At 42.8% G+C, this 26,575-nt stretch overlaps 1 protein-coding gene across 3 annotated transcripts in view; it reads left to right on the top strand.

Moving 5' to 3' along the window:
* adamts6 (ADAM metallopeptidase with thrombospondin type 1 motif, 6) overlaps positions 1 to 26,575 on the top strand; it is a 60,370-nt gene that overhangs the window by 16,334 nt on the left and 17,461 nt on the right. For all 3 annotated transcript variants that reach the window (XM_086152603.1, XM_086152604.1, XM_086152605.1), the window contains 10 exons: positions 977 to 1,082; positions 1,623 to 1,769; positions 9,626 to 9,767; positions 11,554 to 11,661; positions 16,457 to 16,602; positions 18,559 to 18,622; positions 20,435 to 20,537; positions 22,455 to 22,588; positions 24,619 to 24,742; positions 25,215 to 25,295. In XM_086152603.1, coding sequence (XP_086008729.1) covers positions 977 to 1,082; positions 1,623 to 1,769; positions 9,626 to 9,767; positions 11,554 to 11,661; positions 16,457 to 16,602; positions 18,559 to 18,622; positions 20,435 to 20,537; positions 22,455 to 22,588; positions 24,619 to 24,742; positions 25,215 to 25,295 — 1,155 coding nt within the window. The remainder of the gene's footprint in view (positions 1 to 976; positions 1,083 to 1,622; positions 1,770 to 9,625; positions 9,768 to 11,553; positions 11,662 to 16,456; positions 16,603 to 18,558; positions 18,623 to 20,434; positions 20,538 to 22,454; positions 22,589 to 24,618; positions 24,743 to 25,214; positions 25,296 to 26,575) is intronic.

The following is a 26,575-nucleotide window of genomic DNA, read 5'->3' on the forward strand; positions in this document are numbered from 1 at the left end:
CTTTTTTTTTTTTTTTTTTTCCCAAAAATATTGTTTCACACCATGTGATTTATGAAGCAAATATCTCACCTGAGGATGGTTTGCATGTTTAATGTAATCTAAGAGAATTAAATAAAAGGGTTGCGGGAAATTCCAGTCAGGAATGTGTGTTTGATGCCAAAATTTTTTAAGATAAACCCAGTGGGTCAGGGTCTTCCTCGTGGTGGAAGATTTACTGCAGGCTGGTTTGCTTTACAATTAAGGGCCGGTCAGTAAATTGTCAATGAGCACTAATGGCCGGAAATGAAGTTTAATCCGTGCGGTTTTACGACTGTGTTTGAAAAAAAAAAAAAAAACAGAAAAAGATAGATGAACATGTCCCCATTGGTCACGTTGAAAAAGAAATATCAGGAAATCAGAGAAAGATCTGGAAAAAAAAATGAGCGAACAGAATCAAATTGTTATTTAACACCAACAGGGACTGTAGGATGTGTGTGTGAATGGACACACACCCACAAACACACACACACACACCTGCTTTGTGCTTCACCTGCAGATGGAATCTGTGCCTCCTCTCTCTCTCTGACCTCTCAGGCTGTTCAGAGGAAAAAAAAAACACACATACACCCAAAAAAGGATGTGTGACACCTGGATTGTAGAGAAACTCTCTCACCATCCCCCATCTTTCTCCCTTTCTCTTAAGCCCCATCTCTTAGTCCGTCTCTCTCTGTCCCTCCCCCCTTTTCTCTCTCTCTTCCATATCTCCATCCCTTTCTCAAACCTAAAAATGCGACATTTCCCGCTATCTTTTTTTTCCAAGCAAAAAAAAACAGAAGGCTCAGACTGCAGGCTCAGCAGCTGGGAGTGTGTGTGTGTGTGTGTGTGTGTATGTTAGAGGAATCCCACTTTAATGACCGTCACTCTGAGGAATGCCGAGCGTTGACCCAGTGTTTGTGTGTTTGTCCGTGTGTGCATATGTGTGTGTGTGTGTGTCCAGGTCTGGCCTCGGTGGCTGGAATGTGCGAGCCGGAGAGGAGCTGCAGCATCAACGAGGACATCGGCCTGGGCTCTGCCTTCACCATTGCGCACGAGATTGGACACAAGTGAGTGGCGACGCTCACATAAGGCCAGCATGGCCCCCCCCCCGAGACTCTCATATGTCGCCCTCAGGTCCAGACTAAAAAGCAAAGTTATGATGATGTATTGATCTCTGTATCCCGTCGCAACCTTATTTCACTTGGAGACGAACCTCCGCGTCAACAATTTTTTAATTTAGTTTAATTGCAATAAAAATAAAAGAAAAAGACACACAATTTCATTTGGAGTCTTCTTCTCGACGATGAAATTAAAAGGCCAGAGCCTGGCGGTCGCTGTTGGTAACAGGAGAGACGAGGTCATCAGATGCCCCGCTCAGACCTGCCGGCGCTGACTGACAGGCCGCCGTCACACTGGTGATTACAACTTTCTCATTCCTGCAGAGCTCCAGACGGGCTCTGACCTTTGACCCCTGGCTCTCTGGCTACAACAGCTGTTTTAGGCGCTTAGCTTCTTAGCTTCTTTTTTTTTTGTCTAACAAGAAGAAGCAGGATTGACCCGGGCAAAACATATTATCTTATTCTTTTTTTTTGTCCTCCCGCTTTCAGTTTTGGGATGAACCACGACGGGATCGGAAACTCCTGCGGGACCAAAGGTCACGAGACGGCCAAGCTGATGGCGGCGCACATCACCGCCAACACCAACCCCTTCTCCTGGTCGGCCTGCAGCAAGGACTACATCACCAGCTTCCTGGAGTAAGTGCAGAAGGGGGGGCGTGCGCACGTGTGTGCGTGCACATGTGTGCATGGGTGAGAGAGAGTGCCTGAATGTGCCTACAAACAGCTGTGTGTGAGAGTTTTTTTTCTGTGTGTGTGTGTGTGTGTGTGTGTGTGTGTGTGTGTTAGTGTGCACATACCTGTGTCTCTCAGTGTATGCCTGTGTTTTCTGTGTGTGTGTGTGTGTGTGTGTGTGTGTGTGTGTGTGTGTGTGTGTGTCTGTTCGCATGTATATGTGTTTCTGTTTGACTATTTTTCTGTATGTGTCTGTGTGTGCTTGCATGTGTGTGTATGCATGTGTGTGTGTTGCGTATGTAAGACAGCCTGTGTGTGCCTGGATCTGTCTGTCTGTGGCTGCGTGTGTGTGTGTTTATGTGTGCGTGTGTGTGTGTGTGTGTGTGTGTGTGTGTGTGTGTGTGTGTGTGTGAGAGAGAGAGAGAGACTGAGTGCGCCTTTGTCTGTCTGGGTGTCTGTGTTGTGTCTGTGTTTGCCTGTGATAGAAAGTTTGAAGAATCTTTCTTTCTTTTGACAAACGACATAGAATCCCAAGGTCATTTCTCGATTGTTTTTTTTCCATTTTTCCCATTTTTTTCAAATGTAGATCTTGTTTTTTTTTAAATTTATTTTCTTATTTTTTTGTCCCGATGAATCAGTTTCCTCCTGACGAAGGCGATCGATCACTGTTCGCTTGACTCTTCTCAACCTCCTTGTCATTTCCTGCCAATCTATGGGCTCATGTGTTTATATACGTTGTCAGATTCTTGTTGATTACCAATAGTTTTTGTGGCGTATTAAGAACATTTACAAAATTTTTGCTGATTTTATTATCATTCATTTATATTAATCATTATTATTATTATTATTATTATTATCATTATTATTATTATTATTGTTATCCGTCTTCAGCTGCTTATCCTGCACTCAGGGTCTCGGAGGAGCCAATCCCAAGTGTGATCGGAAAAATTGCCCAGATATATGAATGACAAAGTGAACGGTTGTTTGTCTCTTAATATGGCCCTGTGATCGGCTGGTGATCAGTCCAGGCTTTACCCGGCCTCTTGCCGGGTGACAGTTGGGATAGTTTCCGGTACCCTGTGACTGACCGCAGCATAAGCAATAGATAATGGGTGGATGGATGGATAAGAATGATGATAATACATCTTGTGATTTTAATTACATGGGAAAAATAATTCATACTGATTCTCTTTCCGTCTTCTTTTTACATTTTTAATTTTAGTTTTTAATTTAAAAAAGAATATACTGTAATCTTTTTTTTTCACCACAACGAGCCTCCTCGCTTGTCGTGCCGACGTCAAAGGGGGGTCGCCGAGGCAGGGAAAGAGTTAACGCGGACCCTCCGTCCAGCGATGGTGGAGAGTGAACCTTAAAGACAGAAGAGTGTGAATAATAACAGGATTAGAGGAGGGTGGAGGAGATGGAAGGGGAGACGGGCTGTTACCTAGCGGACAGAAGGTCACGGACTCTTCAGACTCAAGTGGGGTCTTTCAGTGCAGACGCCGCACTCATTGCCCCGTCGTCCTAACACACACACACACACACACCTATAGAATACACTGTCTGGCTCACAGGTTCTTTGTCCTTTGATGATTTTCAGGGACACAGTTTTTTTTCACCTTCTATTTTGTAGAGTTTCATTTGATTCTACTTTCATTATTTGCGATTTTGTGTTTTCATTGTAGTGCGAGATGTCGTTTCTGGCCGTCAGGTTGGATCTCACCCATCATGTGTTGCTATTCGTGCTTATTATTTTTAAATAATCAGCTCAATATTAAAAAATATTAAAAAAAAAATCTACTAATCTGATTTCAAATTTTCTCCTTGGGCTCTTAAACGCCATGCTGATTCATTCATTCATTCATTCACTCAATTTCCCTCCAATTTTTTTGCAGCAAAATTCTTTGACTTTACTGGTACTTTTACTAAGTTTACTGGTACTTTTCCTGTATTTATAATTTTTTTTAGCTTACATTCAGTGTTTTTCTCATGAATCCCTCAAACCGGCGTGATATTTGATCTAAGGCTGCTAACTCGTGTAGCGGGGAGGCTCTGCTGCAATCCCGTGTACGTGTGCATGTGTGCGTGCGCTTGTGTGTACTCATGCGGGACCCTCTGGGAAAGCGGATAACGGCGTCCGTGCCTGTCAGATGATGTTTCCGGCTAAAAGCTGTCAGCCGCGGCACCGTCCAGCGCCGCTTGTGGCGGACGAGCGTATTAAATGGCGGCTCCTTATCCGCCAGCACAAAGACACGCTTTTGTTCTTCCCGTTTCCTGGGAATCCGAGGACGACCCGACCTCCACCGGCTCCCTGTCCCCAGAGGTAGAATCTCTTAACAGTGCTTTAATACCTCCGACTCCCTCCTTCTCTTTTTTTTTTTTTTTATTTCAAGGCCTTTCGCCTTCATGTCCCAAACAAAAGAGTTCTGTCTGTAAACTCCAATTATCCCCCTCTCCTCTCCCTCAATCAGAGCTCTGGAAATCGCACAGGCCCCCTCGCTGCCAAGTAAACAACGCTGGCGGCGGCGCTGGCCTAGATTTCGCCGTCTTGCTGGAGCGATGCGCGGCGCTTTGTTTGGGTTTTTAAGGGATGGTTTATGGACGCGGCGAGCCGAAGGGGTCAGTCGCAGTTTACGCTCCCGAGTCGACACGCCGGGGGAGGGGGGGGGATTGTGATGAATGTTAAAAAGCCGGGCGGCGTGGGTTTATTAACCCCCCCTCCCCCCATGGAGGAGCATCAAACATGGGCTGGCGGCTCCTAAGATCCTGCAGCATAAACTCGTAGAAAAAAGGCGGGTTTTTAATGAGCGAGAAGAGGAGAACAAAAAGAAAGCGTGAATTTTGATATGGAATCGATTCACCTGTGACCTCCTGGACACAAGGGGGCGCTATGGGCTCCTCAGTCTGCCTTCAGTAGCCTGTTTTTAACCGGAAGGATGCGCCGGTCTGGCTTTAAAGGGAAAAAAAAAATAACATTTTTATGTAATTTCATTGAAATAAATCATCTGAAATTGAAATGAAATTTATCTTTTCATGAAATTTGACTGAATTTGATTGAAAATATCCAAACAACAAGAGTAAATCAGTTTGGAGTCAGAATTATATTACGTCTTGAAAATGTCGAGAACTTCCTGGACTAAAATAGAAAAATGCGGAGCCTCAGATTGAGGGCTCTAGATTAAGGAGTAAAAAAAGATATTTAATGCAGTCAATTAAACAGGAGATAAATCTCTGAATTAAGTTTCTCCTTCTACCAGGATACTTCAGGATTGCCATTACACCTGCAAAAAAAAAAAATAATAACGGGCTACATTTTGGTGTCTTTTCCTCAGGATATTTGGTAACTTTTTTCATTTTTGTTTTTTTAAAAGATAGCTTCCTAATTTATCGACCTTTTCTTTCATTTTTCTCCAAGTTAGTATCGATGTCAAACATTTCATCTCCGTCTGAATCACTGGCAATGGTGTCCACCCATTGCTTGGAAACAGGAAACAGGAAGAGACAGTTCGGGGTGGATCTTCAGTCTTCTTGAACGCTCATTTTTTGTTTTTTGTTTTGATTCCGGAGCCCAGACGCACTGGGGGGAGGGGGGTATGAACTGACGGCAGGGGCGGGGGTCTTTTAATCCCGTCTGCTGTCTCGTCCAATCAGCAAGGCCTCTGTCTCTATGAAAGGCCGGGTTGGAGTTCACGGATTGTTGATGTTCCCGCTTATTAGGGGATACTTCCCGTCGGCGTAATGAATTTGGGCAGGATCCTCCGAGTCCAACGAGTCCCCGCCGTGGCGAGGAGCGATGGTCCCGCCCCCTTAGAGGAAAAGAAAAAAAGCTTGACTTTATTTTGTCTCCTTCTGAAATAATAAATAGAGAGGCTGGAGTCGGTTCACTGGGAGTCTGCTCCCCCCCAGCTACCCCTAGACCCACATATCAACACAGACAGACACAAACCAAAACAAAACCAATGCATATTCACGCACCCTGAAGGTTTCAATGCCAGCTGATGGGCTCCTCAAGGGTTTTCTAGGACTTTTTCCTGGACCGCCAGAAGGGCCATCCATTCATCAATCACTGAAACAAACTTTTTCAAAACTTAATTATTTTTTTTTACAATTTTGAGACTTTCTTCTTTTTAAAAGAACTTCTCAGAATTTTTCTCTCACTTCTGTGGTGACATTTTCGACTCGTCGTGTTTTCTGAGTCATCACTTGCAAACAATGTTTAGTTATTTTATTTTAGGTAGTACCACTCTGAATTGTGCCAGGGTTTGCTGTCCTTCCTTAATATTCCAGGATTCCCGGTGGTTGACTTTGTAAATATATGGAATATGAAAGAGAGGCAAGAGTAGAAGAAGTAACTATTGTAGACCACAAAGTATTAGGGATTAGTAAAAGTGAAGTGAGGAAGGCATTGAAGTAGATGAAGATTGGAAAGGCAGTTGGTCCTGATGATATACCTGTGGAGGTGTGGAAGTGTCTAGGAGAGGCAGCGATAGAGTTCCTGACTAGATTATTCAACAGGATCTTAGAGAGGGGGAAGATGCCTTAAGATTGAAGAAGTGAGATGGTGGCCATTTTTAAGAATAAGAGGGATGTGCAGAATTGCAGCAACTATAGAGGAATTAAGTTGATGAGCCATACAATGAAGTTATGGGAGAGTGTAGTGGAAACTAGACTAAGAGCAGAGGGTGGCGCTTGTGAACAGCAGTAGAAAGAGTACAACAGATGCAGTTTTTGCTTTGAGAATGCTAATAGAGAAGTGCAGAGAAGGCTAGAGGGATCTGCATTGTGTTTTTGTAGACCTTGAAAAAGCATATTACAGGGTGCGGAGGAGCTCTGGTATTGTATGAGGAAATCTGGAGTGGCAGAGAAGTATGTTAAACTGGTGCAGGACATGTATGCTATCTGTGAGACAGTGGTACGGTTTGCTGTAGGGGTAACAGAGAAGTTCAAGACGGAGGTGGGACTCCATCAGGGATCAGCTCTGAGCCCCCTCTTGTTTGCAGTGGTGATGGACTGGCTGACAGATGAGGTTAGACAGGAATCTCCATGGGCCATGATTTTGCAGATGACACTGATCTGTAGTAAGAGCGGGAAACAGGTTGAAGAACATCTAGAGTGGTGGGCGTATGCGCTGAAAAGGAGAGGAATGAAGGTTAGTCGCAGGAAAATAGAGGATATGTGTGTGAATGAGAGGAACCCGGGTTGAACGGTGAGGCTACAGGGAATGGAGATCGAGAAGTTGGAGGATTTCACGTTCTTGGAGTCAACAGTCCAACAGGTTGGAATGGGTGGAGAAAAGTGTCAGGGGTACTATGTAATAGAAGACTATCGGCTAGAATGAAAGGACATGTGAACAAGACAGTGGTGAGACCGGCGATGCTGTATGCACTAGAAACAGCTACAATGACGAAAAGACAGGAAGTCGCAGAGATGAAGATGTTGAGGTTCTCTTTGGGAGTGACCAGGATGGATAGGATCAGGAATGAGTCTATCAGAGGAACAACACATGTCAGATGTTTTGGAGAGAAGGTCAGAGAAGCCAGACTGAGATGGTTCGGTCATGTACAAAGGAGGGATAGTGAATATATTGGTAGACGGATGCTGGAATTGGAGCTGCCAGGCAAAAGGGCTCGAGGAAGACCAAAGAGAAGATTTATGGACGCAGTGAGAGAGGATATGAAGTTAGTTGGTGTGAGAGAGGAGGATACAGAGAATGGGGTTAGATGGAGAAGGTTGATTTGCTTTGGCGACGCCTAAACGGAAAAGCCGAAAGGAGAAGAAGAAGAGATGCGCGGCAGTTAGTGCTTCCATCTCATAAGAGGAAGGTCACTGGTTAAAGTCCGACACGGGGCCTTTCGTTGTGGAGTGTCAGTGTTATCCCTGTGTCTGCTAGGGTTTCGTCCCACAGTCCAAAAAAAAGCAGGAGCTTTACTGGAGAACCTGAATTGCAGAGAGAGAATGGTTTTATTTCTCTATATGATGCTTGGCTGACAGAATGGATGGTTTTATGTTTCCCTTTGACGTGTGAATACTGTATATTTCTATATGTGTGTATGTCTCTATGAGTCAGGGTGAACCCTCCCTCTGGCCCAATAACAGCAGGGATAGACTAACACACCTGCAACTCTGGGTGTAAGATAAATGGTTTAGGTTGTGAATAAATAAAAGGATTTTAATCATAGATGATAAAAAATAATGATTTATAACAAGGTTCCTTGCTATTTTTTATTTTTATATCTTAAAATGTTGTTGCCAGTGATTTTGGCGGCTAATTCCCTCTATAATGTCTGATTTATGCTCAGAACATTTTCGGAAACTGCCCGTTTTTCTTACAGTTTCCTTAAATAAAATGAATTTCCTGTCGTAGCAACGCAATGTGGAATCGGACGACCGCAAATATTCGATTTGGCTGCGGATAAGATGGAGACAAGATGATTGACTTGGGGTTAGATGTAGGTAGATGATCGTCTGTGGGTAACGTGGAGATGATTAGCGACCCCTGAAGGGACGAGCCCAAATAAAAGAAGAAGAAAACGGGATATTCAATAAGAGTTTGAATTTCCTATGTGAATTATTTCTTCCTCTTGTAGTTTTTTTTTGACATTTTTCCGATCTGAAGGTCATTTCTCTGATTTCTGTGTTCTTTTTTTTTTTTTTTTTTAATGAGTCTAGTAATTTATTTATTTTTGAGTGAATTTGAGGGAGAAAAATAAGCAACTGTGTTGTTTTTGTTTCGAGTTACTGCAAAGAATGTATCTCACACACACACATATACACACACACACACATCAGAATCAGATATGTGTGCTTATCTTCTTGTGACATTTAGCTCTTCAAAGACTGAGAAAACATTTTGCCCTGTTTTATTCTTTTTCCCGGGTACTATTTAAAATGAATCTCTTTGCATTATGTCCATTTATTTTGGCCAAAGATTAAAAAAAAGAGGAATAAATAAACTTCAACAGTAACAGAAACGTTTGTGAGTCAGCTTTGAAAATGATAGATTTATCGAAGGGTAGGCAAGTGTCCCTTCCTGTGTGTGAGCTGCACCTTCTTTGTCACCGCGGCAACGTCATCCAGTATGCCGTCGCTGGCTCGGATGACCATTACCGGAAAACAGTCTGGGATTTGTCTGATAGCAACTTTGAAATAATCAGGAAATAAAAGAGACTCACTAGAGATAAATAAACGTTCTTTGATTAGGCAGAACATTTTCTCTGAGATGAACTGAGAGATTTGGAAATCTAATATAAACTACCTGAAACTAGTAAGGGGGAAAGAAAAGGTAGAGAAATCGTCTTTGGAACTGGAAATTCCTGGTTTGATTCCCGGCTCCTTGTGTGTCAAAGTGTTTTTGAGCAAAACACTGAACGAATTTGCCCACAGGGATAAATAAAGGATAAATCATCATTATTATTTTTATTATTAAATTAATTTATTTTTAAAAATAATTAAATTTATCTGCAATAACATAGAAAGTAGATCAGATTTCAATTAACAATTATTAATATCCACACTGAAAAAAATCTGAAATGACCTCAAAACAATTGCATGGTAATAAATGATAATATAATATGATATGATAATATCATATGATAAAAGTGTTTACAATTTTTTCCAAAAGATATCAACAACCTTGCAGTTGAAAGTGCGGTGGAAGTCTAGAGACAACCTGAAGACGAGGGAAAGGGTGGCTTCTTCCTCCCCGCTCTTCGGCCAATTCCCGTAATCGGATGTTGATTTTATCTGTTTCTGGACGGACGGCTGTGAGGCTGCTCTGTTTTGTGAGAAACAGTTCTATTGTAGGTTTGTGTTTCTGACAGCTCAGGTCGGGGGACGTGTCTGGACAATGAACCTCTGAAACGAGACTTCCTGTACCCAACAGTGGCGCCGGGGCAGGTGTACGACGCCGACGAACAGTGTCGCTTCCAGTACGGAGCCACGTCACGCCAGTGCAAGTATGGGGTAAGAAACTGCTGGAAAAATGGGCCAGAAGTTTCCTGAATATTACCTTAATATTATCAATTATTTAAATGTATTGATAAATTGCCGGAACCTTATTATAGAGTTTAGAAAAATGCTGTGAAAATGTGAAATACTGAAAAGTCATGTGAAAAATAATCAATTAAAATTATTATTGTTATCATAAAGCTTGCATACATTCATTTTAAAAATTTGAAAATTCAAGAATTTTCATATTTGATCACATGAAGAAAAAAAAACCTTCAAGAAAGTCTATGAATCATAGAAAGATATTCTAAAAGGAAAAAAAAGTAAACGTAAAGATGTTTATTAACAATTTCCCTGAAATGAAAACTACCTGAAAATACCAAAGAAAGGATGTGGTTGTCGGGGACGATGGGTTAATAATAACCTGCTAATAATAAATTAGATTTTATAAAGTGACTTTGTTGGGATGACACTTACCGCTCTGGCATCAGGCCATCCCTTTTTGTCATTTGACCGTACTTGTCCTTCTTCTTCTGAAGGATTCAGTATTACTAATTATAAACCAAATGTGAACTATTCATTAATATTATGATTAACAATAATAATAATAATAATAATGAGAATTGCCATTTGAAAAAAAAAACTGAATACAAATTGAATAAAAGTTTATATGTTTATTATAAAAAGAAGATAAATATAATAAATTGTCACATTAATTATAGTATCCGTAATAATAGTAATAATAGTAGTAATAATAATAATAATAATGATAATAGTACCATCTTCTGCGGGTATAAATCCCATGTCCTGATTGGTTCAGACCCAGGGGCCCAGGTGTCCAAGGGCCTTATTGAAAGCAGCTGGCCACTTTTTTGCTTTTTTGTTTAATATCGGGGATCTGGGGTCAACTAGCTTTACCAACTGACCCCTCCCTGCCCCCCCCACGAGGGGTCGGGGGTCACGAAGGAAGTGTCGGATCGTAAGTCTTTTTCGTGGCACTGCTCTGCTGCTGCATTACTGTCCTGAAAAAGACTTTTCTGAAAAAGACTGAAGTGGAGATCGGCTCGCGCACATACAACATTGTGTATGTGTGTGTGTGTGTGTGTGTGTGTGTGTGTGTGTGCTCACTTGAAGGTCACTCACACCCACTGCTTGATGCTTGACCCTCAGCCTGAGCCATTTAGATATTTTGCCTATAAGACGGAATCTGTTTTTTTCTTTAATTCTGTTGTTATAGTCTCTTTAGTCCCTAATTTTAACTTTTTACGGTCATTTGGGGTAATTTCTGTGATATACTTCCAAAGTAATAGTCCAGATATATATCCTGGAGTCTTTATCAGTGTCTTGGTGGGAGGGGAGGTTGCTCACACCTCATTTCCCTGAAGAGGCTGGACTGGGATTCCTTGAAGTAGCATCATAATCCCGGGGGGTTCTGAGGCCGACGTGAGCAAACCTGAGTCAGCAGCTGACTATTTTTTATTTTCTAAACGTCTCATGAGAGGGAGGTTAAACCTTCCCGGGTGACCGTCCAAGCTGCCGGAGGCGCTCGCCACCACAGAGCGTCTCAACCCAGCGCCTTGGCCTGCCGATTCAGATATGAAGCAGCTGATTTATCCCCCAGCCCTTCCCGCTGTTTCTCCTGCTCTCGCTGTGTGGAGAAAAACTACAAACGCCATGGATAAATCAGCCTGGTCCTACAGAGACCCCAGCTCCTCCACAATCTCCCCCCCTACCTCTCCCTTCCTGGACTCGGCCGACCTGATTTATTCTGACCAACTTGCTGTTTTGCCTTCTTTCCTAGGAAGTGTGTAGAGAGCTCTGGTGCCTTAGCAAAAGCAACCGCTGTGTTACTAACAGTATCCCAGCCGCAGAGGGGACGCTGTGTCAGACCGGCAGCATCGAGAAGGGGGTAAGTGACCTCACACCCAGCACTCCAGAACAGCAGGGGGCAGCATTTGTCCCGCCGGGCCCCTGTAGCGGCCAACGTTAGTGCTCGACCGCTTATATCAATCGGATTAGGTTGATTATGTCGGTCGATATCGGTAGGGGGAGAAACTCACCGTTCTATATTCAGTCATTGTCATTGATTGGATCATTGTACCTACCTGACCAGCGGGGTGCTAACATCCTTACGATATTGATATTCAGTCAGTTGTGAGTTGTGATGTCAGTGTCAGGAGTTTAATTAGATCTCACTGACTTGCATTGCTAAATAATGTCTAGTAACTAATACAATGTCTTCTCAGTGCTGCTGATGTGAAGGCTAGGGCTAAGGCTAAGGTTAAGGCTAAGGCTAAGGCCTTAGGCTAACCAAAATAAAATGAAATTAAATAAAGTAAATTAAATTAAAATGAATGTAGTCTCTGTCTCTCTTAGACTTAAACATTTAGTTATTTTAACATGTCAAAACTTAAGTTTAATCGTTGTAACCAAAGTCCATCATGCTGCTACTCTGCAACTGACTCAGGTTTGTCAGTACTACATGTTTGTTGTTGTTGTTGTTGTTCGCAGAAAAAAACTACATTACTCGCAATCCCCAAAGTAGGTGAACAAAAAAGTTTTTCAATTAATTAATTTGAAATTTGTACAAAATGTACAAAAATATTTTAAAATGATCCATATATGAACAACAATCAGCAAAAAATTCCCTCAGACCAAACAAAAAAATTTTTTTTTTCATAAATCGTGGGCAATTTCCTAAAAAAGTGTGCGGAATTAATACAAAATGCTCATTACAGTCACTGAAAAGTCAGTAGGGAATTTCTTTTAGAAATCATGAAATAAAGAATTAAAGCAAAACAAACAAAAAAAATTGAAAACAATCAATTAATTCCCTAAAATAATCAGCAAGAAATTCCCTGAAACGAGGGCCACTAGCGACCCTCGATCCACCTGATACCCCCCCCCCCCCGACCCAGAATGGAAGCGTCTACTGAAACCCAAAATTTAAAACAGATCCAGAAGCAATTTTTTCCCGGCGAGTGTTCGCCCCCGCCGCTCGCCTTGTATCAGACCAGACTGTGAGGTCACGTTCGGATCTTTATTCTGAGTCGGGGGGCTGATGGTAGTGGTGGTGGTGTGTGTGTGTGGGAGGGGTAATGGAAGTTTCAACGCCGCTTTCCAGAACGTTCCCACTGGCTCCCCGTCCCGCCGAAGTCGTCAGCGCTGTCAGGTCCACTTTTTGCCGGCGCTCCCTCACCCAGGGGGAACCGTGCGAGAATGTTTTCTCAACGTAATTGTCTGGGCGCTGCGAGCGTCGCATTAACTCCTGCTCACCTACAGTGTACTTTGGTAAAAGTCCCAGAGATGGATATCTGGAAAAAAGAACCCCTCCTCCTTGCGTTCCCCCAAGCTACATCCATTGGGAAGTGCCAGATATATATGTTGTTTGGTCGCTGCGGGGTCAAATCATAACAGTAGTTACCTCAGGCCGACCGGCGCGGGGAAGCAGGTCGGCTCGTTGTAATAGCATTCGCAGACTTTTCCCCCTGCGAGCAAGCGCTTGGCGACAGTGGCGAGGAAAAGCTTTGGGTTCGGGACCAGAGAAAAAAAAAAAAAAACCTTGAGGAGAAGCAGACTTTTGTAATTGTCTGTGGATTGGGGTTGGGGGCGGGGGGCAAACGACGCCACGCTCGCGCTGCAGGGTCGAAAAATGCGGCTGAAATCTGTCTTTCGTCACGACGGTATCGGCGCGGAGCGCCCTCCGGGTCACATGACTTGAACTTGGCCGTCGCTCGGAAGATCCCGTGAACCTTGACTACTCTGGCTTCAGTCTCAGGACTTGGAAGCCTAAAATCCAAGAATATATACAGGACTGTCTCAGAAAATTTGAATATTGTGATAAAGTTCTTTATCTTCTGTAATGCAATGACAAAACATTCTGGATTCATTACAAGTCAACTGAAATATTGCAAGCCTTTTATTATTTCAATAATGCTGATTATGGCTTACATCTTAAGAAAGCTCAAAAATCCTATCTCAATATATAAGAATATCATGAAAAAGTAATATTTGTTTGTTTTCTAATATTCTAATTTTCTGAGACAGTCCTGTATGATAGTAATAAATACTAAAAAATTACTGATGACTTGTGACTTTGACCTTTGACCCAAATTCTATGATAGTATTATGTCATAAAAGTGTAAAAGGAAAAAAAATTAGGGAAAAGCGCTTCTATATCCTGTTTATTACTACCGGTGACTCGTGACTTCACTCAATCCTTGGGACTTGAAACATTCGGCTGATCGACCTCCTAATGATCCACTGAGCGAGTTGCAGAGCTGAAATATTACTAACTATTTATTTTATGTTCAGACCCAGAAAGCCTTCTTTGTTTTTTTGCTAGTTAGCAAGTTAGCCATTGGGCTGAATCCCACGGGCTCTAGCATCTGAGCCTCTTTGCTAACAGGATTCTGTCCGGTTTTAGTTATTTACTAAAAACAACTTCCTCTCATGTAACATTTACGGCCGCAACGTCTGGAACCGGACTTGAACTCGACTTGAACTCGACTTGAACTCGAGGCAATGCAAAGAAAATCAGACAAAGGAAGCTAAAGCCCATTGGCTCAGTGCTCACAGCTCCGGCGCCAACATCGTCATGGTCATTCGCCATTCACAAAAAGATCCGAAACAAACACCGTGATTCGGCGCATTGTAGCATTTTAGCCGGTTTGCGCTTGCGCTCTCACTAGCTTGCGGTACTACTCTTCCTCAGCCCTGGGAAGCGCCGCACATGAAACGAAACGATCCCACTCATTTGCAGACACACACACACACACACACACACACATGCAAACGAGGCTGGCCTTATGTCATCGTCCCGTAGCCAGGTTAGCGGGAGACAGTTTTAACACGGATTACGGCGGCCATTGTCACCGGATGGTCCGAGGTCTAAAAGGGAAGAATGGGTGAGTGTCACGAGCTGTCACCCGTCATTAGCATTAGCTCAGTGGTCCCTTTGAGGGCTGGGGCCCGCGGACAGGGTCCTGGACAACACAGGGGGCCCCAGGTTGAGCCTAGGGGGCTTTGGAGCGGCTCTTTTTTTGGGGGGGGGGATGCCTCGTCTGCGGCTTCAAAGGAATATGGACGTCAGCCATTTCTGGCCCTGTGTGTAATGGAGATAGGCTCTTCCAACTGGGTGGGTTGTGGGGAAGCGGGTCATTTCTGGCTATAAGTGGGTTCAGTTCTTGCAGTCTTTTTTTTTTTTTTATATAGCTAATTTTCAGTCGATTCTCTGACAGGGCTTATCTCACCATCTTGTTATTTATTCATTCATATGATTTGACAGACAATTTCTGTTTATTTTTTGGGGGGAATTGTCAACTCATTTCTTGGAAAATTTAAAAGTGATATCTGGCTCTTTTTCGTGATTTTTGGGAAGGGTTTTTTTTTTCAGTGCCCTGACAATTCTAGATGATATAACTTTTCTTTGTGGGGAATCTTAGATAAATTTTTCTCCCAAAGTACTTTCTAATTTTTTTCTGGCTCAGGTTCTGATGATACATTCCCAGTTTACATTAAATTACACAGTCGTTTGGCAGACACTCAACCGAATCGACTTACTGTGGAGATCCCGGGGATTGTATACATGCAAAACACGCGCTCTACCACTGAGATACGACACAGCAGGAAAGAAAAAGAAAAAGAAATAATAAAAAAAAAAAAAACACAAGACAGGAAGTTGTTCCTCTGTGTGTTTGGGTTGACTGACAGACGGTTGTCGCAGGAAAGCAGATCTGCGTGTGAGCCTGCCTTTTCGTGTCCATCTCGTCCCGCCCGCATCAGCTAATCTGGTTTACAGAGTGTTCGAGGACAACAACACCTTGACGCTCACTGCCTCTTCGTGTTCTTAGCCCACTGACACGGTGGGAGGGAGCAGGGGTCACCCTCAATCCTAGGATAGCTAAGCGTTAGGCTTTGTCGTGTGATGGACTTCAGCCAGCGGTGACACCGTAGAATGGCAGTCATGATGTCAGTAAGTGGCATCCCAGGAAGGACGTTACCTGGGAGGCCCGGTTTGATTGGTTTGGTCCTATTGCGTTAAACAGGACGTGGGATCGGATTATTTTCCTCTAAAGCTGAAGCAGTCGAAGGCTAAATCAGGTGTTCGTGGCAGAATTTTCGTAGAAATGAATGGAGATGCGTAAAATGTTTGAACCCCATCGGTGAAAGTGCACCCGCCATCCTCCAAGTTAATTCCTGGCTTATTTTCCGTGCTAACGCTTGTAGGTTTTTTCGGGGGTGACGTTCTGCTGTTTTTAACTTATTTCATTCGATTTTTAAGGGATTTGTTTTCCTGTTCTCTCATTCTAAGTCTCTCATTTCTCTCATTTCTTTATTGATTTTTTTTTAATCTATTATCAAGAGTCCTTTTCTCATTTACTATTAAATAAATTGACCGTTGTAAATAATTACTAAAATACTACATAATAAAAAGTGTTTGAAAAATGTTTAATTGAACTTTTTGTAGAAATTATAGGTTTGAATTGAATTTAAAAATGTAATTTGAAAATCTTGGCGTCAAAAAGGTTTAAAAAAAATAGGTTGTAGATCATGTGACCCCAGGTCCACATCCGATTGGGCTCAAACCCAGGATGACCCAATAAGAATGATGCCCATTGTTTTGTCTGTTCCACAGAATAACCGGTGTGCTGCCAATCACACTCTTGTTTGTCTGTTTGTTTCCCCCCGGGCCGGCGGTGCAGTGGTGCTTCCAGGGGGAGTGCGTGGCGTTCGGGACCTGGCCTCAGAGTGTGGACGGGGGCTGGGGGCCCTGGTCCATATGGGGGGAGTGCAGCCGGACCTGCGGGGGCGGGGTCTCCTCCTCCGTGAGGCACTGTGACAGCCCAGCGTAAGTAGGCAAAGTAAGCCACAGCAAGCTGAACACACACATCCAGGGCTTGTGCATGTGTGTGTGTGTGTGTGTGTGATGTCCAGTGAAAGATGTAAAAGGTTAAAAAAGAGACACTTCGAAAAGCCTCTGCGTCACGTGACCCGGCCCCCTCAGGGCTCCTCATCCGGTGGCCATCTTGTCTGTCTTTCTGATATCACGTCAAAGAAAAAGAAAAAGAAAGGTGAAACAGAGGGAATGAAAAAAATAAATAAATAAAGAGGGGTGGAAAAGGGGGGGGGGTAATGTGGAACACCTGTGAGAGGTGATCGTGAGGGGAGCAGAGAAAACACGATTATTACAGCCTGTCACAGCTTGTGTGATGGAGTGGGGAGAGGAGGTGATAAGAGGACGGACAGGACACCCACGTAAAGATGAGGAGGAGAAGACGAGGAAGAACAGGAGGGAGGAGTCAGTCGGATTTTATTTATGTGGCGCTGAAACACATCGTAGTCGTCGGATGACACTTTCCGCGTAGAGCGGGTCTGAAATGATTGACAGAAACCTAACATTCTCGGCGAAAGTGGCGAGGAAACACTGGCAGAAACCGTGGACAGATCCCAGTACAACGTGAGCGGCCTTCTGCCTCGACCGCTTGGGATAGAACGAGAGAGTGCAGAGTGTGTTGGGAACAGAGGGGGTGTGAGGGTTGGGGGCCGACGGGCACAAACGACAGCTCAAATGCATCCGCGCAAATGATGTGTTAATATCTTTAATATTCATACAAGAAATTACAATGGCGGATGCCTTGTGTAAAGTCGCAGGAGGTCAAGCCACGACCCCTGAAAACCTGCAAAATGAGAGAGACCAGGGACTCGGGAGGAGATATGAGATAAGATAAGATACGATAAGAACAACTTTATTTATCCCAAAGGAAATTGTTGAAGGTTGAGGTTATTATCATGCATTAACGAAGGGGACGTGAGAAGAGACAGGATAGGAAGAGAGAGGTACATCATGGGATATCCCTTAGTAGAATCAGCTTATGGCAGCATACTGTAACTAGGCGTTTTCCTAGCGCTAACTGTAAGCATATAGTTATATATATATATAATACATATATTGTATTTTTTTTTTTGAATATTTGAGCTAAATGACCAATCGTGCTGAAAGATTGAAAGGTTTTCAGGAGGCCGTGCAACACCATCCATAGGAGCCAAATGACTTTCCTCTTAATTTTTTAAATGAAGTGATTGAACAAGAAAAACATTTATTCATAAGACACTTTAAAACACTTTATAACCTTGACTTTGACACTTTATAGTTTTATTTGCATGTCTTAGTCTCCCTCCTTTTTTTTTACTGTTTATGTAATTTCCTACTATTATTCATTATTGTTGTGTTTTGCTTGAAACTCTGGCACAACAATTTCCTTCGGGATAAATGAAGTTGTTCTTATTCTTATTCTTCTTATCCATTATCTATAATGCTTATTCTCATCCTGGACTCAGAGTTGTGAGGAAGCTGATGGCTAACTCCTACATAGAAAGGCATAGGGTCTTCTCGTAGTGAGGCAGAAGTGCTAAACAATGCGTCACCATGCCGTTCAAAATAATAAAATAAAATGTTATTATTTTAATAGCAGTCTGTTACTATAGGAGACAAAAATGGTTTATTTTTATTAATTGTATTTTAATTTCTTACCCATCTTACCCTCAGGTGTATTTAGTTTTGGCCAGTTTTAGTATTTTGGTTATTGTTTTTATCCAAACTTTCCTGGAAGCTGCGTTTCATCTGAGTCTTATCTATTAGTTTTATTTAATCTTATTTGATTTCATTTCCTCCCCCTGGTTTCACAGAGGAATCGGGGGCCAAGAGGGACCCTGTGGCCCCCGGGGACGGGGACCGGGGGGGGGGGGGGGTTGGTGCTGGTGGTCATGTGATTGTGGTGATGTGACGCGTCCTGTGTCTCCCCAGGCCGTCTGGCGGTGGAAAGTACTGTCTCGGAGAGAGGAAACGCTACAGATCCTGCAACACTGACGTGAGTGACGCACCCGCACACACAAGCACACACACACACACCCTTGCCACACACTGCCATTCCGTCATAACCAACTGTTCTCATGATGGACAACGCGCTCCCCCTCCTCCTCCCCCGCTCTCAGACGGCTGACACCGAAGACAGTGACATGTTTTGTTAGGACGGCGTCCTGACGGCGTGCAGCCGGCCCAGTCTGACACATGGTGATGAACCCAACCCCCCATTTGTCTATCTTGCAATTTGACTGTGACACTTCTGCTGCCCGATACGGCCTCCGTGGCGCCACAAAATTGAACTGAACATGGCACAGAGGCAGGATATATTACACGGGAACCTCTACTCTTTTATGCTTATCTCAGCCAAAAAGCCAAAGTATTCCCGTTGACCGCCATTTCATCGATCACTAGTCACGTAGACCGTAGCTCAGATACGCGGAGGTTTCATTTTCATCTGTCTTTATTTTTTAAATATAGATTTTCAAACTGATTTATTTTTGATATTTCCATGTAGTTCGCTCAAATATTTTTTATAATTAATATTTGAATAATAAATTTAGAAATAAATAGTATTAAAATTTAAAAAGAGTTGTTATATTCTCACATTAACGTCGGGTGATTTTCGGGTGATTTACACCCACACAATTCTTCATTGTGTTGCCATTGTGTTTTATGGGTCCTTGGGTAGCTTTAGGCTGCTCACTGATGTTATTAATTGTATGTTTTTTTTCGACCCTCCCATCGGCCCATCTATAAATTGATGAAAACTGTATTTTATCCCGGATATTGTATTGGTTAAAATATACCCAACTTTAGTGATGGTGTTACTTATTTTTACGCCAGTGTTCTCGGGTTAAAAGTTATTTAAAAGTTGTTGTCGTAATTATATAGCCAACATTACGATCATAACTACAAATATAATCAAATAATGGCAGAAAATGAATTAATTTTAAAATCCATATGCCCCACCAAATAAAATAAAATAAGATAAAATAGAATAAAATAAAATAAAATAAAAAAAATGAAATAAGATAAAATGGGTTAAGTGACCAACTAAAATAAAATAAAATAAAATAAAGAAATGAAATAAGATAAAACGGGTTAAGTGACCAACTAAAATAAAATAAAATAAAATAAAATAAAATAAAATAAAATAAAATAGAATAAAATAAAATAAAATAAATTAAAATAAAATAAGATAAAACGGGTTAAGTGAATGCCGCCTGGATGCAGTGATGTGTGTGTGTGTGTGTGTGTGTGTGTGTGTGAGTGAAGCTGCTGTCGTCTCCCCACACACTTGTAATAATATTATTCAGTCTCTTTGGACGCCGTCTGTATCTTTGATGCGCCACTTTGAAGCTGCCATGTTGGCACAAGTCTGTGGCACCCCCCGTCTCCCCCTCATCCTCTGGAGCTCCCCCGAAATGTTGTCATGCAGCTTTTTATTTATCTTGGGGAGGACGGGAGAACTTTTTCACACCAGTAAAACTTTTAACATTTTTTTTTCACCAGCTTCTGCACTTGCAGGACACACACCTAGACGGGCAACGGAAGAATATCCATTAACATTAGATAAAGTGTGTGACCATAAAAATCTACATCTACTTTTCATTTTATTATTTCCAGGTTATTCATCAGACTTTTTTTCTAAATCTTTTCCTTATTTATCCTAACAATTAGAGAATTTCTCCTCATTTTTTTTTCTTTTTCTTTTTTTTTTTCATTTTCCAGATTTATTAATCCAACCAAATTATAAATACAGATGTTATAAACATCTCTTCCAGTCTTCAACCCACCAATATTTGTCCTTCTGCAGGCCTGCCCCGCCGGAGCGCGTGACTTCCGCGAGAAGCAGTGCGCCGATTTCGATAGCATGCCTTTCCGTGGGAAATACTACAACTGGAAGCCATACACGGGCGGTGAGTTGCAAAGATACTTTTTTTTTTTTTTTCAACCTGGACACTAGGCATCCAGTTGGATTTTCTGAAACCAAGCTACATTTAACAGAAAAGACAGGGATTAGTGGGAGTGTATTTGTGGAAGCAAGGTAGAAGCCGTTGTGTTCACTGATCCGCTCGTGTTGGGAAAAAAAAAATCCAATATCAGTGTGCAACCGAACCGGATACAGAGTCGAAGGGGAGATACCTTCATGTGAAAAGCCGCTCGGTGTCACAACTTGTAATAAAATGATAAACCAGCTAACTTTCACGTCGTGAGCTGGCAGAGCTGATCATCTTGAAGTCTTTTCGGCCGAAATGATGGACAGGCGCCGTCGCAGTTTCGCCATTTTGCCACTGGGAGGACGAGCTTTGAATACCTCCCGTGTCAAGCCTCTGATTCTTTTGTGTTTTCATTTCAACCGGGAGTCACGGAAATCCTTCCTACGTTGCTCAACGCCGTGAGAGCTGCATGTTCTGCTACAGACTCTTTTAACCGCCTTTTACCTTTTTATTTATTTGGTTTTTTTTCTCGCTGCACCACGAGAGAAGCGACGGAAGTGCAGTTGAACCCTCACCGTTCTCGGCAGGACTTTGGAAAGAACTGGGCCATCTGTCATTTCCCCCTCCTGAGCTCCCCTCCTCGATGTCTGGAGATCACGGAAAAAAAAATCCACTTAACTAAAAACACAAACAGCTCAAAGAAAGAAAGAAAGAAGCGACAGACGCTCCAAAACGTGTAAAAACAGATTATATTTTTTTTTTTCGGAGACGCCGGCCCTCGGAGCTGAGCTCCCCTGAAGTCATACGGGGGGTTTCTGTTTTGGTCGAATCCATCACCTCCCTCCGCCCGTTGGAAGCCGTCGCGTAGAAATGGCGGACAACCTGCCCGCGTGGATGTCGGCGTAATTGCTTTTGGCAGGCGCCGCCGTCTACGCTGGTGTCAGTGTTACAGTGACGTCAGGGGTTTTTTTTTTTTCTTTCTTTCTCCGAGAGCAGGAGTGCCGCTGACTTTCCCTCCACATGATGATTATTGTCAACAAGTCAAAAGGAGATTCCAGAGCTGGCTGGAAGTCTTGGAACAATAAGAGCCTCTGCTGGTTTGGAGTTAAAGGATCATTCTGGCTTTTTTTTTTTTTTTTTAAACCCCGGGTTCTATTTTCTCATGCGCTCTGACGGAGTCACTCAGTTTTGCTCCAGAGCTCGTAAAATGACGACAGATTCCTGCTCTTTTTTTTTTCGGGTGAAGTTTTACGAACTTGGCTCTTTGTCTTTTTTTTTTTTTTTTTTAAACCTCAGCAATTTGGGGAAACATGAGCGTCTGATGACAGAATTCGAAGAGAGGATGACTGCAGTGGCTGAAGATCATCTGAACTTTTTGATCATGTCTCTTTCTTGCTAATTTAAATTGTTCATAATAAATAATTCATTTGGTTGCTACCAAATGAATTAGCATGCATTAGCAAAGTGCTCTAGCCTTGTTAGCGTAGTGAGCTAGCATTACAAGCTACTTATACAACTCGCCATTAGCAACTTCGCAGAAAACTGTTGACTCATTTAAAAAAAAAATACAAAAATAGTGCCACCACCATTAAAGAGGAGTTAACAGCCACAGTGGTTTATTTAATGTAAGGGGCGAACAAAAAAAAAAAAACGCAACGTAGTCAGCGGTGGAGATGAGTCATGTTGCAGACGGACGGCTTGGCTGATCACCATCTGTTGGTCTGTGGTAAATGATAGCAAGTATGCGATGACGGGGTTAATAAAACCTACAACCCAGGCATGAGGCAGGATTAGAAATAAATTCTGTAATTATTCCGGGGTCGTAGTGATGATCTGAATAGGCCTTGTTATCAGACTGAATTGTGTGTGTATGTGTGTGTGTGTGTGTTGGGTCAGGCGGTGTCAAAGCTTGCGCTTTGAATTGCCTGGCGGAGGGTTACAACTTCTACACGGAGCGTTCTCCGGCCGTGATCGACGGCACCCGTTGTCAGGCCGACTCTCTGGACATCTGCATCAACGGGGAATGTAAGGTAAGACAGCGCTCACCGATCAACGATCGATGGCTTTCCAAAGCCAACTTGTCAGTAAATTGATCAGCTGCCAACAATCGACCTGATCACCGACCCTGTTTCATTCCAAACCGATCTCGGAGGAAAATTTCATATCATTTGAATTCATCGTCAGGAATAGTAAAATGAATAAATAAATGAAAGAATGAATATTCAAAAACTGCAAAATCCTGGCATGATGTAGGTTTACACAAGATATCTCACATGTAAGATGAGATCATTTTCCCCTTAAATAAAAATATTTGATTGTTACAGCAAATAAACACAGACAAATTAAACAATTCCAGGATCAAATCAAAATATGATGCATATTAAAGTTTAAGAAATAAATTCAGTTATAAATTTAGGATTTATCAAGGTTGTGTTTCTCAAATTTGATATTCAAAAAAAACATTTCTCCTGTGAGGTTTCATTTAGAAATAAAATACAAACACTACCTGCTTTTTCAAATTGTTGTCGAATAGCAGCAATTGTTGCGCTTAGTCGGCGTGAATCCATTTTGATCCCGTCGGCCACAGAAACACTTATCACGTATGATAAGTGGTAACGTGGTCATTACCACGTCTTCCGATCGTGACGCCGTCAACCGCTTCTTTTCCTCCATCCAGTCCTTCCTTTTTTTCCTTCAGTGTTTTGACAGCTTAGTAATACCGATACCGCGTGCGCCGACGCTGCTGCCAAAAACCGCAACGTTCTCCAGCCGAGACCAGTCCAGGAGCTGATTGAGATCAAGTGGGCGTCTTATCAGGCCCCCGCGGGGTTTAACCCCACATGAAGATGAATGTTTTGATTCAATCATAACTTTATGTCAACATTGATGCATGCATACATATATATTTATTTAAACAAGACTGATTTAATAACAAGGAAAACCGACATGCGTGATTACAAACAAATGTCTAACTCACAATGCAGTCAGAACTCGGCGGTTTAGCCGAAGGGGTTTGGTTAGCTGGAGGTCAAAGGTCAAGTGGCTGTCAGATAGTTCGGTACAGGTCTACTTGTGCGCAGAGAGAAGGAGGATCAGACTTTTTGGATAAGTCACATGCTTATTACAGAAAAATGTTTTTTTATATATAGCAGAACCTTGACTTACGAGTTTAATTCATTCTGTGACTGAGCTCGTTACTCAGTTTGCTTGATTTGCTCGCAAATTAGATTTTCCTATTGAAATGTATGGAAACGCTATTAATCTGTTCCAATGCCTCGGTTTTGTCATATGTCTCTTAGAAAAATGTGCTTCATAAATAACAAATAATGTATAAAAAAATAATAATAAATATTAAAGGAGAATGTAAAGAAATTCACTGGTTTTATTAAGTTTATTTGCCTTAAAGATTGGACAGAATCGCTGGTAGCAGCGAAGGAGATTGGCAACGGGGAAGTTTTAATTTTTTGAACGCTATTACTTAACTTACTCATTTCACACTTAATGCCAAAATGTATTGTTAAATTTAACTTGCTTTTGCTAAACTGAATGTGCGGTTTGCTCCTTAAAATGATCAAACCGTCCCTGACTGTTGACTTTCCCGCTCTCTCCGTCACCAAAGCGCTGTAAATGTGTTGTGACTTCTCACAGATGATGCTCTCGCCCACAGTATCTCACCAAACATTCACAAACATTCACAAGCCGACAACATTCATACTTAGCTCATACTTTTAGTTTATTTTCGCCGGACCACTTAGTGGCGGGCAGAGCGTCCGACTGTTTTTAGAGCGACTTCGCAGATAGCTTCGGTGCCAAACAGTAATCCTGCTCGCTCAAGACACAGATCTCAGCTTCTATCACAAAGCGAAAAATCCTCTGAGTGATTCGGGGAAACTCGTAAGTCAAGGTTCGACCGTACATACAGTATACAGGTGAAAGGTCAAAGGTCATAAATGTTTTCAGTAAAACATCCTTTCAGGTTCATTCTTCCACTCGCACAAAAAAAAAAGACACCCTTGAGTTCATTGACGGCTGATGAGCGTCCTGCTGGTTTGTCTTAAAGCACGTCGGCTGCGACAACATCCTGGGCTCGGACGCCAAGGAGGACCGTTGCCGGGTGTGCGGGGGGGACGGCAGCACCTGTGAGGCCACCGAGGGACTCTTCAATGAGTCCTTGCCCCGAGGAGGTACCACACACGACCCCCGCTGTTTTGTCCTTCCGATTGCTCAGCTCGGAACTAGACTTGTCCACCCGAGCGATCTGGACTTGGGCGCTACCTTTATCGCCTGCTGCCGGAGCACATGTTTTTAGCATTATTTTGCCATATTATAGATAAAAAAAAAAAAAAAAAAACACATTATGTTTTTCAGATAACTTCCCCCGCAGATTGGAGCTATCAGTAGTAGACATTGGGAGGCTGGGCGGCTGCCTGGAGCTGTCTATAGAAATAAAATATTTCTCCTTCCTTGGTACAGCTACTAAACTGTCTAAAAACATTGCCTGCACATGTTTGAAAAAAAAAAAAAATTGGAGGGCGCGGTTTGGCCCTGCTGGATGGATTCATCCTTCTCTGTCACCTCTGGGCCCGAGAAGTGACCCCTCCCTCCTCCTCCCGTTGACAAAGCAAATGTAAAAATGGGGTTTTCTTCCTTTTTCAGGCTACATGGAAGTGGTTCTTATTCCGAAAGGTTCGGTCCACATCGAGATCAAAGAGATCGCTGTGTCCAAGAACTACATCGGTAAGACTGGAAAGCCGTATAACCTGATAATCACTGTCATTTCCCGTTTATCACGTTCTTTCAGTATCCAGTGGATATTTGATGTTTGATTCTGTTTTGGGGGGAAAGTCCACCGTTAAATTTAAAATGAATACGAAGGAGATTATCTATTTCCATATAAACTACGACAACCAGAAGTTGTCACCCACAAAAATCAATTGGAAATTAAAATATTACATTGAAGTTTTAACCCTCTTATTATGTTAAGGGTCAATTTGACCCATTTCACCCATTGACCCAATGGGTCAAATTGACCCTTAACATAATATGAGGGTTAAAAAAATACGCTATTACTGTCCAAAGCACGCTGGCACGGAGGTTTCTGGTGTCGTTCCTGTGGCGTGGGTTCTGTCCGTCTTCCTCCCTTAGTCCAAAAACAGCCAGCGGTATTATTGAAGATTCTAGATTGTCTGTAGGTGTGAACGGTTGGATGATTCTGTTCGTGGACCTGTAGTTGACAAGTGACCCATGCAGGATTAACCCCGCCTCTGTCGCTACCGCCGACTGCCAAACCACCAACCGAATGCTGACGTCTAAAGAGAAATCTCACTGCTGATGTGCCAAAGATCCATGTCATCTACAAATCGCCGGCTGATACATATTGTTCATATTTATCACTGAATTATCGGCGTATAATTCGTATCAAAGCGACCGCAGAATCTCGCTGCCGTCAGCCCGCCACCGACAGCCCATCATTCCCCGCCACCGCGAGACAGCGTTCCAAGCTGTTCCATATTACCTCCTCCGTCTCTGTCATTATTTTTGCGCGTTCGAGGAGGAGACTCCAGAGTTTTATCTCTCTCGTCGCCCTCGCGCAAAAAACTAAAACAGAAGCGGATCTCTGCACGTGTACCCAAACGTTCTGGGAGAGGGTGCAGACTAAACAGCGAACAGCGAGTGCAACAATCAAAAACAACGGGGGATCCGTCGATGAAACCGTTCTCTGTGTCTTTTCATTAACGGGAGAACGAAATGTGACAGTGCGTCGGATTTACAGCGACCGGTGTTGACGGAGGGCTTAGGCTGCGCTTTGAAGCTGAAAGCTGCGTCAGATTTATGGGGCGGTGGTGACAGCTGCCTGCTCCGCCGGGATTACCAGGGGATGTGATGTCTATATATCAAACTTTAATTTGGGGTTATTATGTGGACCTGATTTTTTGGGGGGTGCGTCGGGGAGAGGGGATTTCGGATTCTAAGCATCTGAGGTTTTGCTCCGGAGCGGGGTTCAATCGCTCACAACG

This window comes from Fistularia commersonii, chromosome 9, assembly GCF_037954325.1.
Source record: "Fistularia commersonii isolate RoL2024-O1a breed Wild chromosome 9, RoL_Fcom_v1.0, whole genome shotgun sequence".
In the NCBI taxonomy this organism is placed as follows: Eukaryota; Metazoa; Chordata; class Actinopteri; order Syngnathiformes; family Fistulariidae; genus Fistularia; species Fistularia commersonii.